Source organism: Chroicocephalus ridibundus, chromosome 18 (genome assembly GCF_963924245.1).
Source record: "Chroicocephalus ridibundus chromosome 18, bChrRid1.1, whole genome shotgun sequence".
In the NCBI taxonomy this organism is placed as follows: Eukaryota; Metazoa; Chordata; class Aves; order Charadriiformes; family Laridae; genus Chroicocephalus; species Chroicocephalus ridibundus.
Genome location: NC_086301.1, coordinates 6,933,547 through 6,946,878, shown reverse-complemented (window position 1 = coordinate 6,946,878; position 13,332 = coordinate 6,933,547). Strand labels below are relative to the sequence as shown.

General features: G+C 45.3%; 1 protein-coding gene across 6 annotated transcripts in view; it reads left to right on the top strand.

Moving 5' to 3' along the window:
• Nucleotides 1-8,932, top strand: part of KCNJ5 (potassium inwardly rectifying channel subfamily J member 5) — a 46,536-nt gene extending 37,604 nt beyond the window's left edge. For all 6 annotated transcript variants that reach the window (XM_063355102.1, XM_063355101.1, XM_063355105.1 and 3 more), the window contains one exon: nucleotides 7,685-8,932. In XM_063355102.1, the coding sequence (XP_063211172.1) occupies nucleotides 7,685-8,040 (356 nt within the window). In that variant the 3' untranslated portion in view covers nucleotides 8,041-8,932. The remainder of the gene's footprint in view (nucleotides 1-7,684) is intronic.
• The last annotated feature ends 4,400 nt before the right edge of the window (nucleotides 8,933-13,332 follow it).

Here is a 13,332-nt window from a genome sequence, read left to right as displayed (position 1 = left end):
CTTTACAGACAACAGCAAATCCCAGCGGGAATGCATCCCGCGCTGCTGGGGACAAGGCAGCCCTATTTTTTCAGAAGGTATTTTGAAAGCAGGTCAAAATGGCGATGGTCAACGTACAAACGACTAAAGAAATTTTAGTCTTGACTAAAAGCATGAATATTTTTCACTGTAAATTTGGGACAGCAATTTTATAACTGTTTCCAATAGCTTGAAGCAACCACACATATATTACAAGTGTAGTGTATTGTCTCCTCTCAAACAAGTATCTCTGCCTCCTGACATTTAAGTTTCATTCCGATCCAGTGGAAGGCAAAGACGGTAAATAGTTTCAAATGAAAAGTGTAGAATTAATTCTGAAGAGCTCAAACACTTCAAGTCATTGTTTTTTCTTACAAAATGAAACATTGTGGTTTAAAACAATGTTTTTGTTTTCAAGTTGACTTGAATTTCCTAAACACTTCAAGTTGTTTTTTTTTTTTTACAAAGTGAAACATTGTGTTTTAAAACCATGTTTTTGTTTTCAAGTTGACTTGAATTTTTAAAAGGGTAAATAACGGCACACTGAAGAATAGCAGCGCACAAGAAACACAGCAGCCAGCGTGATGGTTTTATTTTGACGAAAAAGAAAATAAACATTGTATTATCCTAGTGAGAGCCCTCCGGGGCCCCACAGCTGTGCTGCTCACCAGCCCAGAAGCCAGCTGCGGCAGAAAGCCCACCGACACGGGTCCTTCCAGCCCACGCTTCAGTCTGGCCGAGGCACTGTGACTCCACCAGAGGTTAAAACGTGCCAAAGGGGGACAGAGTTTCTGGGCAGATCCGTTGCGATCACTGCGGAGCGAAATGAGCACCCTAAAGACAAAATCAATACAGATGACAAGTGTTTTGACTTCCCGGGCTGCTTCGTGGGCATCTTGAAAGCAGCAGCATCACTCACGGTGCCTACTTAATGAATTGGTCACAGAGATTACTTTAGGGAATTAATTCTCTTTTGCCTTATCTGAAAGGGACACTTGTCAAGACCAGCTGGTCCAAATTTGACCTGCAATAAAAGGGAAGAAAGTGAAGGCAGAAAATCTGTTTGCAAAGTGAATGCAGTTTTGCTTTCACTGCCTTTCCGCTCTCCACAGTGGCCACAAAAAATAATTAGAGCCCTCCCGTTGACAGAAAAGTCCAGGCTGTTGTTGGCCAAACCACTTGCCCTTGGCCTCCTCATCCTGAACGGAACGTAGGGAGTTCAGCAAGGCTGCCGGCATGGAGGAGAGCGGTGGAGATTCAGCCCCCCCTTCCCTGTGCGTGCAGGGTCACCTGGGTTATGACGAAGAATTTGGCTGATTCAATCAGGGAACATCGGAGAGTCCAACCTATGTATTTATAGATTGATTGATTTATTTATTTTCCTGCAAGCCGTCACTCCGTGAGGCGACACAGTCTGCCTCTCCTCCAAGACTTTCTGGCAGATAATTTGAAGAGGCTCTCTTCTTTTCCAGCTTTACCCTTTTGCTGCTGCTTACTGACAATTAACCAAAACCTGATCTATCGGTAGCTGTCCTACAAACCTCATTCTGTACCTACAGCGCCCAGCGGTGCTGTTGGCTGGGCACACAGACAGCACTGCTTGCAATTTTACTCTTGGTCCTCCCTGGTTTTCATTACCTCTTTTTCCCACCGCCGTGAAATAAGCCACAAGAGACAGTCCAGGTGCCTGATGAGTCCGGTCACTAAATGAAGTTTTAATCAACTCTTAGGAAGGGATAGGTATATATATTTCTAGTTTAGAAGCTGCGTGATGAAAAGTGGTTTAATCACTAGGAGTAATTTACCCCATCCTGTCCCTGGGAGAGTATATGCAAACAGCAGCTTTTTTGCACTTCAATTTTCCCACCTTTACAGAGGCCACACAAAAATTTCCTGGCTGTAAATACAGGATCAAAAGAAGTAGTCACAACATAAGGTATCCTGAAATTAATGATGACTTTCATGGGGGAACAAAGGAAGGGTGAAATTACTAAACGGAGTTTTTGTGCATTCATCATCTGCTTTGGGTTGTCTTCTTGTTTTGTTTTGCATTTTGCATGTAAATAAGTTTTCTTTTCTGCAAGAAGGACCTTGCAGAACTGCTACAGAAGCCGCTTATATAATTATAGGGAAGAGAGAGACGTCTCAAGTCATTCTTTTCACGAGCTGAATTGTCCTCCAGAGGTAGACACATGCAGGGTAGTCATCTGAGCTGCTCTGCAGTCACTGTAAGTACCTTTGCGAGGGGCCTGAAGTTACAGTGTGAGCTTGGTGCTCGGGGTCTGCCTGGGAGAGACCTGGCAATTGCATCCAAGATCTTTAAATCATAAGGTCCTTCTTTTTTTTTTTTTCTTTTTCTTTTCTTTTTTCCTTAAATTTCCAGCGCCTAGGAGCTTTTGCATGCCTGGAGAGCGTTCAGATAAATTAAAATCCTATTACTCTCCTCTGGCATAAAAATCAAAGCGAATCAAGCCCAGACATGTCCTTCTCTAAAGGAGACAAGCACAAAGAATTGGAGGACCATGCTCCTACCTTCTAATATTCCTTTTCAAGTTGGAGGAATATTGACTTTCTGGAGGTTACGGTTTTCTTTCGTCTAATTAATGCAAAGGGACTAATAAATTTTATAACTCTCCAAATGCTGATGCTAATCTAAAGACGTGCGTTGCCTCATTAGAGTGCTAGAACTTAAAATTTTTATAGCTACTCCTTGCCATCCTGATTTACATCAGTGTGTCACTATACCTCTGAGTCCATCAGTTCTTTCCCTGTACTCTGGTAGTGTAGGTGGAGCTCAGCTGAAGGAGCCGAGTACGGATTATGCTGCTCGGGTGCATCCAGCACAAGGGGAAAAGTCTCCCTGCAAACAATAGTGTACGAAAACAAGGACAGGGGAGCGCAGTCACTTCCAGCAACATCTGTGTCTGAACTGCAGGGAGAGCCTAGCGAATATGGCAAACGTACACTCAGCATCCACATGACATTTTGCCAGCAGATAATCACTGAGCTCTGTGGCATTTAAATGAGGAGAGTTAATTTTAGGCTGATGAAAAATGTTGCCTTGACAGCCCCCGGGGTTGGGATATCTCTACCCACTGAGAAAGTTCAGGCCGTGCAGCAGTACTGAACGATTCAACTGTACTGTTGATGCGATCAAATCGGAGCCTGTGGCAATTTCTTGGGCTGGGAGAGGAAGGTTTGTGGTCCCCTTGCCTTCTCCCGTTAAACTGCCAGTAAAGGTACTGGCTATGACGGCACGTCTGACGCAAATACGCATCCTCCATCAGTTGGAGAGAGCCTGCTGGTGCATCTCTGGAGAACCAACCAGCTGCAAATGCAGTTAGATTTGGCCTATGATAATGAAGTTTGATTTTATCCGGTCACCTAAGGGGACACAAGACCTGGAAATGAGGAGCAGTCGCCGCTTTCCCCAGCAGAGCCGGGCGCCTCTGCTCCGCTTGCATAATCGGGGGCATTGCGAGCACTGCAACGCTCCGAAATCTGCAGCTCCCGTTGCATATGCAGCAGAAAACCCAGGCTCCTCACCCGGCGAGCCATCAAATAACTGCTTTTTGTCAGCACGTATTAATGTGCCTTTGTCTTTGATAAAATGTAAGCTGCCTGATCCCTACTGATTTTGATGACAGAAAAGTGCCGTATTGGTAGAGTTCCCTGACACCTCTTTTACACACCAGTCTTTCCGCAGCGACTCCCTCTGTTCTCGAATGTAATGAAACACCTGGTTTTATACACATAGCAATATATTTTGCATCTTTTCATCTACTGGAAACCAGAAACGGGCCATTTAGGAAGGCATCTATGGCTGCCTTAAACAGGAACATGCACAAACTCGGTTATTGATCCTGTGATGCAGTGACTCCAGCCAACAGACAAAAAAATCCACTTCTTAGGATTGTGCTATAATGAAATTATCGTTAAAACTCTCTGAAATGTTTATTGCAGAACTTGAAACCAGGAGACAGTCCTCTGGTCTCCAGCTTTCGGAAAAGCCTGGAACTGGTTCCAGCTTTATTGAAAATTTGGTGCATCTGCTTATAACTTTGCACAAACTTCTTTTCTGGTTCCAATTACAATTGAGTTTTGTTTGTGACTGAAAGCGAAGATGCTGAATTAAGAGATGAGAAAGCTGTAACTAAACCTTGAAAGCTGAAGATTTCACATATCATTTCACATTTTCCACAACTGACGGATTATACACATTTGTATCAAACTTATTTTTTTCATTTTTAAACCAGATTGTTTAGGAGAAAATCAAATTTCTAATGGTCTTACTATCCAGAAAATACACTTGAAAAATAAAAATCTCTGTGACTTTATTTTCAAATAAGTTTTGAAGCGCATCTACTTAGGCCAAAAAGGGGAAATGAGGATATTCCTTTGGCGTGAAGCTTATTTCAATGAAATGCCCAAGTCACCAAATACCACCTCTCTATAACTATACCAAATATCTCTACCATTTGAACCCAAAATGTGTAGTTATATCTACTTTAAGAAAAGGATGAGCAGCCTTTATCAGGGCCATAAATACTGTGATTATTTTTGCAAGAAATTCTGAGTTTGAACTCTCCCTCAATTGCTCGGGCTCTCTGAAATGTCGGTGCTTCGGGGTGGCCCGAGTCGGTGCTGCTGCGCCGACATGGAGCGGCAGAGGCAAAGTCGGTGAGTTCTTGCTGGGTATGAGCACGGGATGTATCTGTCACCCAGGACGTCCCACGGACTCGGAGGAGCAAAAATTTATGAAATAAAACTGCTGGGTTTTGCAGAGAGCTGAAACTTAGATTTTCCGAGCGCAGAGGGCAGAGCGCACGTTGTGCGCTGCATCACGTACTCTCAATAAAAGTAAGGTTTATTGTTTGCACACCTCTTCTGTCATCTTTTTGCAGTTACAGAGGCAATAATTAGCTAGGGACATTACAGATGCATTAATTAACCAGGCTGGAGAGCACAAGGCAGCCTGCAACGCAGGCACTTAATGGAATTTGAAGCAGAGACAATGCTGCTGTTTACTGGGTAATGTAGGGGTTGCCAAGCAGTGTGTCCCCACGCAATTAAAACACCACTGCACATGTGCTAAAAAGGAATATTTGAATGGGATTATGGAGCAATTACAAGTTGTCTTATTGTGCTGGCTCTGTGTCCCCCTGGGGTTACAGCAAGCAGCTACTGCAGGAAGCTGGCAGTGTGCAGTATTTGGTTGCTGAAAGCTTTCTATTGTTCCTTCTTTAATTGAATACTTACAGCAGGAGATAACTGTGGCTGAGTCTCTGGAGTGCAGGTTCACTGTCAGGTACTCCCCAGGGAAGGAGCTAGTTCAGGCCCTGATTATAAGGCAGGACTTCCCTTAGGATGCTTCAGCCCCCTGTGTTTAGCAGAGACACCCCATCTTGGCCTTGGGGACTTCTACATGGTGCCTTTATGCAGCACTCGGGAGGCCGCGGTAAGGGCCATCCCGTTCGTTCACAGGACCCAGTCCTGCACACCACGGTGAGCCTGGGCGGGCTCCTCTCCTGCCCTCCTTGCTGGGCTCTGGAAGCCCTCAGAGCATGGAGGAGACACTTGAAGTCCTCCCTGATTTCTGGTGCAAAACCAGCTCTGCCTACAGGAAAAAGGGCTAGTTTATTCTGTCTCCTTACCACACACGCGCGCGCTGCTGGTTGTCCAGCATCCTGGCCTCCCAGTATGAGGGAGCATCGGAAAATGGGATTAGCCCTGTAGCCCTGCATTTCTGACCCTCAGAACAGCCTGTAGTAAAAGCCCTTGCCCAGGGAGGTCAACCGTGTGCTAAGTGTCAGTGACACAGCTCTCCTGAGAAGAACTGTAGCGGGACTCCGAAATTAGCAGGACTCCAAAATTAGCAGGACTCCAAAATTAGCAGGACTCCATGAGCTGCTGGCGCGTTGAGCTGCTCTTTGCTGGCTGATAAAAGGGAATGAAGATTAACCAGCCCAGGGCAGGTGATGCTGCGCGTTGTAGCGTCACTACAGAGTCAGGAGCGGTCTCCACGCTGGTTTTTATTTCTCAAGCAAAAGCCAGTAGTTTCCTGAAAAGACGCTGTACCTCCATAGAACTTCTCCAAAAGGCAAAAACACTTGGGGTAATTTTCTTCTTCCATTATTGTATTTTTCATAGCAGCCTCTGTGCTTCCCGGTTCCTTCCGGCCCAGGAAGCACGCGATGACTAACTCAGTACTTGTTGTTCCTGCCCAGAAGCAAATACTCCTGCAGATCTTCCTGGGGGGGAAAAATTGGCTTTTCGGTCTACGATGTAGAACTGGAAATGTCTCAGTGGTGCATGTGTCAGCGTCACTCTTTTCACCTTTCAAGAACCAAAAGCAACTAAAATACTCCTGGCCTGAGAGCTTTAAACTAAGGAAAGCAATAAGAGACAAGTAAAGCTTTCCAGAGAACTTGCTTCTGTGGGTGTCTTTTAATGGATTGTAGCAATTATGAGAACAAAATATCTGTCTTTTCACAAAGGTGCCTTTTTTTTTTTTAAGGAAAGGAGTTTTCTGATTACTTTGAGCTCACATGGTGAGAATACAGGACATGCTCCTCCCTGAAGCATCTGACACGGGTATTTTCCCCCCTGTGCCTTGCCTCCAAATTTCCCCCCCTGTGCATTGCGCCCTCCAAAAGAGAACAATGGGAGGTTTTGTGAGGTCAGGTTTTCCGAATTTCACCAGAGTTAATTCCAAAATCACATAATAGCATAATAAATAACATAATTAGGACAAACAGAAGACAAATATTTGGAAGAGAAGTCAGCCTTGACGTTGGCAGGTGATCCCAAGGGAATTTGTTCGCAGTTACGCCAATGCTGAACTCTTCTCCCAGTTCTGCAAAGCTTCTCTTCAGACTTTTTCAAAGTAAATAAATAAACTCAGATCCTTGGGGCTGAGAAGCAGCTTGACAAATGCCAGTTTCATACTGCCCACTGTTCATTCAGTCCACAATCCATTAATACCTGGAATTCAACATGCTTATGAGCTCGACTGTGTGTCGTTGTGGGTTATGGATCTGCCAACCCAGTGCAGTTGAATTGAACCCCCCAGAGGTATTGAAAAGTCATTTTGCCATATAAATCACGAGGAGTTGTGGCCCTCTCCACCTTTCGGGCTGTTAAGTCTTGGTGTCTTAACCTGAGCGCAGGAGGGAATGGCTGATACTGCTGTGGATGAAGAGGGATGGGGTCAGACGCGGTGGGAGTGCAGGGCAGTGGTTCGCTCCACTTAGGGGCTGTGTGGGTTGGGATTTGGGGTGCCTTGGCAGGGTTGGGTGTTGTTGTAGCACAATTCAGCAGAAGTGCCGTTAGTATCAGCCACGCAAGCAGCACCTCAACAGAGCAATGTGAGGACAGAAAGAAGCTGCTTAGTGGTACCAAGGTACCACTAAGGTTTGGACCTCAAACTCATGAGCCCAAGGTTCAGGAAGCAGTCTGAAGATGCGGCGATGAATCCAGCCCTCTTCCTTTGAGTGCTCAGCTTTTTCATGATAGAGGCTTTTGTGAGGCTTATTAAGCGAAGACCTTTTCTGTGTCCCAGAGCAATCAGGTATGGAGATAACATGAAAGTGCTTTTAAATGAAAGAAGTGGTTGGGTGAGCATGTAAGGAAGCTTTGCATTTAACATCCCTCTGTTTCTACCCAGGGATGACTTGCCAGGCTCGCAGCTCCTACATGGACACCGAGGTGCTGTGGGGACATCGCTTCACTCCTGTCCTCACCCTGGAGAAGGACTTTTACGAAGTCGACTATAACAGCTTCCATAGCACTTACGAGACCAACACTCCCGTGTGCTGTGCCAAGGAGCTGGCCGAGTCTCGCCGGGAGGGCCAGCTCCTCAGCCACCTCTCCAGTGCCACCCTCCTGGGCGGAGGCAGAGAGGCAGGGACAGCAAAAGAGGAAGAGGAAGAAGAAGAAGAGGAGGAAGAAGGCAGGGAGCCAGCAGGATTGAATGGAGCCAACGGGACAGCAGGAGAGGTGAAGGAAGACCTGCCTGTATAACATGTGAACTGCTGGACAGTAGATACCCACACACACTTACTGGGAGACTGTGGCCTGGCGAGTCGGGAATTGACTGGGAGTCAGAGAGCTGAGATTTATCTCCAGATCTCTGCTGCCTGCTGCTTGATCCCGGCGAGTCACTGCACAGCACTGTGCCTCAGTTTCCCTCCCCTTTTATCTGTACAGTGAGGTTCCGAGCTCTGCACTCGTTTGCAAAGCATTTTTCATCTCTATGGACAAAGCTCACTAAATATGATCACTGTTAAAATCAAAAATCCCACCACTGGTTGTTTCAAAAGGTGTTCATTGGGCGTTCAGAACTCTTCCCCCTTGAGAGGGTCTTTAAAAAGTAAAAGTCCAGAATGTCCCATCTCAGTATGAAGAATGTGGTTTCATACCTTCACTTAATTTGTGAGTCAATGTATTGTAGACATTGTTACTGCTAAATTAAAAGAAGAGGAAAAAAACCCAAACCTCTCTGGTATGTAGTGAAGTGTTTTGCCTTCATGAATTTTAGCGTTTTCCTCCAGGATCACAGTCCTGCAAAATGCCTGATATTAACAGGACAGCTTGCCCTGCAAACCTTTAGCATGTGTATCCGCTGTATTTTGGACTGTCTTCTCAACCTGGAGTCCTGTCTTTGTGTACGCTTTTCATGGAATCTCTGACACGTTATTAGGCTGTCCATGGTCACAGGAAGTTTAGATCTTGCCCCAGTGAAGGTTTTTTCCTGGGTGTCCCAGTTGCAGTTCCAGTTGATGTTTTAAAACAAATTAAGTAGCCATCTGAGAGTTCTGGGATTTCAGACAGAATCCCTGGAGTAGGTAGACCGGGTAAGCAACAGTTTGCAAAACTCTCTGCTCTTCTGTAAAGTACGTATTTGAAATAAAGCTGATGTCCCTATGGCTGATGGGAACGTGCGCTGACATAACTGAAGCCATCTGGTCAGGCTGGTGCAAGCACGTTAGTTGGCGTCCAAAATCAGGATCAGTTCCTGATTCTTCTTCAGGAAGAAGAAGAACTACCACGTCTGTCAGTGCGAGGAATAACATCGCTGGAGGTCTAATGCTTGAAGTGTTTTAGGCGTGCGTTGTCCTGCAGCACAATTCAGATTGTTGTTCCCATGAAGCACCAAATTGAGTTAACAATTTCGGTCTCTACAAAGAGGTAAGCATAGAACAATACTTCCCCAAAGAGGATTGTCATGGCCAGAAAAGGGTGAAGAAAAGTAGTCTGTGAGATGAAAAATTTCCAGAAATTTGAACAACACCAAAAAATGGCCTTGTTGGGGAAAAATCTTCTCCCTTACCCCTCAAAATTTGGTGGAAAAAATAAGATACTTGAAGGATAATTTATCAAAATGGAATGAAGAATATATAATATGCAAGAGTTATTTTCCATATAGGAAGGACCATATGTTTATCTATGAAATAAATATACATTGTAGTAGGGATGGACTGAGCTGCACGCTGTGGTTTTGCCTCTTGATATTAACACAAAGACGAGATAAACTGGAAATAGAAAGCAACGATCTTTTTTGGCATGTAAACAAAGAGGAGAACATCATCTGTAGGGATCAGAGATACTATTTAATTAGAGACCAGATGTTATAATGCAGGTAAAAGAGAAATTTGTATTTCTTTCTGAGAGGGGTAGAAAAATGAACATGACGGGACTCTGTTGTACTTAATGCCAGGTTAAGGGCCAGCAGTCAGCTTGGCCTCCAGGGTGTAGGAATTACCATTATGTTATACAGTAAGTTTCAAAGTGAAGTAACTTTATTTGAAACGCTCAGTTCGAGAAAGCATCTTGCAGACTTGGAGTGAGCAGTATTTTTCAAAAAGGTCTCATTTTAGTTTTTCTGCTCAGCTTCCTCTTTTTCAATACTGCGCCGCGGAGGAACAGAGGGAAGAAAACAGGGAGAAAAATGGGAGAGGTTTCTTAGAAGGGTTTGTTCTTTTTCTGAGACTCTCGCTTCTCACCCTACCTCGGCAAAATAATTACGTGTCCAAATTGTTTTTCAGAATTTTTTTATTCTGTAGCTGAAGTGAACTCCTAATGTGGGGGATAGTAATGGAAAGTAAAACCGTAACTCAGCCGTGCAAGTCAGAGGCAATTTCAGCCCCTCAGAGAGATGTTAGATAAGCTCTGCCCAAGGAGCTGACTTGTTCAGCTCAATTCAACATGAGAGAGGGCTCGCTGGGTCCCTTACCTGACACCAGAGATGGAGAGCTTGGAAAATGGCACTAGATTGCCTCTGCGCCCGCCTTCTCCTTCCTGGCTTCCAGAGAGAAGCTGGCCATCTTCAGATACCCCCAAAGTTATTTCACCTGCTCGTTGCCCTCGAGAGTTCATCACGCAAAACCTCTCTTTCCTACTCCGTCAGGTCTGAGCAATCATAGCCTACGTGTTAGGAATTTTTGTTGTTGTGCGTCAGGTATTGCTAGCAGAAGAGCTGCTGACCGGTGCGCAGTGCGGCGGGGTGCAAGTCTATTACAACCCATGGGAATTAAGACGAGAACTCTATTTCTCCCCTCTTGAGCAAATTCCTTCAGCAGCTGGGTATTCTGTTGGCTTCACGGACTAATTCTGTGTTTGAAATTTGCAAATACGCCCAAGTACCTTGTGGAAGCGAAGCTTCAAACAGCACCGCTGTGAGCAGGAGCAAAAGAACTTCCCTGACTTCTGTAGAACAGGAGAAACAGCCTCCTGTGCTTTTTAATAAGCGGAGCAGATCCGGAGGAAGATATCCTCCAGCGCTGAGCGCACCTTGCATTTGATATATAGAAGGTGAGGAACCGTATTTTCCAGTTGTGTAGCACGGCAATCAGTTCTGTGGGGTTTGGTAATGCAAGCCCTACCCTTTCCAAAGCATTTCAGGCAGCCCTAGGACTGTCCCCTGTTCTCCTTTTCCTTTCCTTATCCCACAGAGCGATTTAATTTAGTGAGCGTATTGGACCTTTCTGAAAGTAAGGGAGTAATTGTCATCTCTGAAAATTATATCAGTTTCCCCGCCGTTTTGCAAGCGCGTGCAGGACAGTAAACCATGGGAACAGAAGCAGAACAGACCCACTCCTTGCCGTAACGAACATTTAAATACAAGTCTGCATCTCTTAGGTGAGTTCAAAGAGCTCCACCCACATAAATATCCAATACATACTATCCAGTCATCAGCCTCCGCACTTTCAAAAATATTAACTAATACTCCACAAGAAACATTTATAACCTGTAAACACACTATTCATGCACAAATAACCATTCATATTTATATAACGGACCCAGTAAACAAGCTAAAAATACATATTCAAAACATTGAATAATTGCATCCGCCTTACAAATGTATCACTGGTAAGCAAAATTCACCACAGCATCCGTCCACAATAGCGCGCGCTTGTGGAAGTGTCTGTGTCCATAAAATAGCCAGCTCTCCTGCCACGCACCTGCCGGCGGCTCTCAGGAGCTAATTGTGCTTGTACACAAAGCGTTACTCACAAACACACCCCCACACAAGCTTCCGTACCCGAATCCTGCACTTTAAAACCCCACCTGAGGACCCTGTTATTCATCGTGAGCCCAGGTGCCTCCATACGGACACGCACGTACCCAGTGTCCTTCCTGCGGCCAAACCTACGCCGTGAAATGGGAATCCCTGGGCTGCAGAGCACAAACCCAGCGTAACCCTCAGCACTGCACAGTCAGGAAAGGAATTTGACTTCAGGTGTGTGTTTCCGTCCCACAATCATTAATGAGAGTTTTTCAGCAAACGAAAGCTACGTTTCTTGTTCTTGATTTTTCTCCTCGTGACAGGAGAGTTGGGAAACACCTTTCTGGTGCAGGAGAGTTAATGAGCTGTGAACGCAGGCAGGAAAGGAGGGCTGCTCACGGCGAAGGCTTTGTCATTCTGCTTGATTTTGTTTGAGGGTTTGGGGACTGGCGTGGGAGGGAGCCCCGCAAACCGAGTCGTTTTGGTGTATCAGCTGCTTCCCGAGGCCTGGCTTTTTATCCGTGCTGTTCTTCTGCAGCGTCACGAGTGCTCCTGGGTGGCCAAGCTGACCTCCTGTCCTTGTTCCCCTTGAGTTTCCACACTTACACTTATTAAGGCGACTCTTTTTGACTAAAGTATGTTTCGTAGACTGATCTGAAGATACCTAGAGATGAAGAATCCACCTTTTTCCTTGGTAGTTGGTGCCGGGGATTAATCAGCATGCCTCTTAGAAATGTACCTTTCCTTTCCATTTTCATTCACCTGGCTTTAACTTTCACTCCTTTCCAGACCTGACAGTCATTTTTTAGGCTTGAATTTACCCCCTCGTTGTTTTCTCTCCCTTGTTATTATGAATGTATTTCCATCAGAGCCAGTGGATCGTGAAGCTGAGATAAGAGGGAATGTTATTTATGCTCAAGTAATTAATACCCCATGATAAGCTCCGTGCATTGCCAGCCCTATCTGCTGCAGTATAGCAGAGGCATCTTGCCAGCATGTGTTAAGCAGCAGTTTGGTGGATGATGGAGAGGATGCTTAATTAAGTCACAGGGAAACTAGGCAAGCTTTCAGTCCATGCATAGAAGTGGCAGCAGTTTCCATTTCAAGGCTAGTGAGACAGCGATAACTACTGAAAGTGCTGATAAGTACTGAAAGTAAAGCCGAATTCCGCAGTTTTGCTGGAGGAAGTTTGTTATTTGCCTCACGGGAGTGTCTGGGCATCCTGCTTAAGCTAGACCCAGGTAGCACAAACTTGTAACTGCTTTTCCGAGAAGCCTAAAACCTAACTAAAGCCCCACTGAAGTCAGCAAAAAGCTGAGCCCTTAAATTGACACTCAAATACTGGACATAACAGTGGGCGAGGAGGAGGGGAAGTACCTCGGCTGAGCCACCTAAGTAGGGGTTTGTTTGCCAAAGAGGATGGCAAGAGCTCAGCGTCTCCTGAATGAAGCCACGGTTGGTCTATTCAAGGCAATAGCAGGAGGGACAGTGAGGTGGTTCCAGCTCCTGAGGTCCCATCGTTGCCCAGGGCTTGTGGAGCGGCTGTTGGCTTTAACCGAGTCGAATTTAATACCAAACAGGGCATGTTATTTAAGGAAGGGTGATTCAAAATTGAAACAACTCTATTCTTTCAAGCCTCATCTTGTAATTGAAATATTCATAAAGCTCCTCATTCAGCATATGACCATGCAGGAATATTTTACGGATTCCAAGCTTTTTGCAGTTACAATGTGCAAATTCAGCAGCACTAGCCGGCATTTTCTGAGTGCAAATGCATCATATTTTTGACCCATCGCTCTTTCAATATA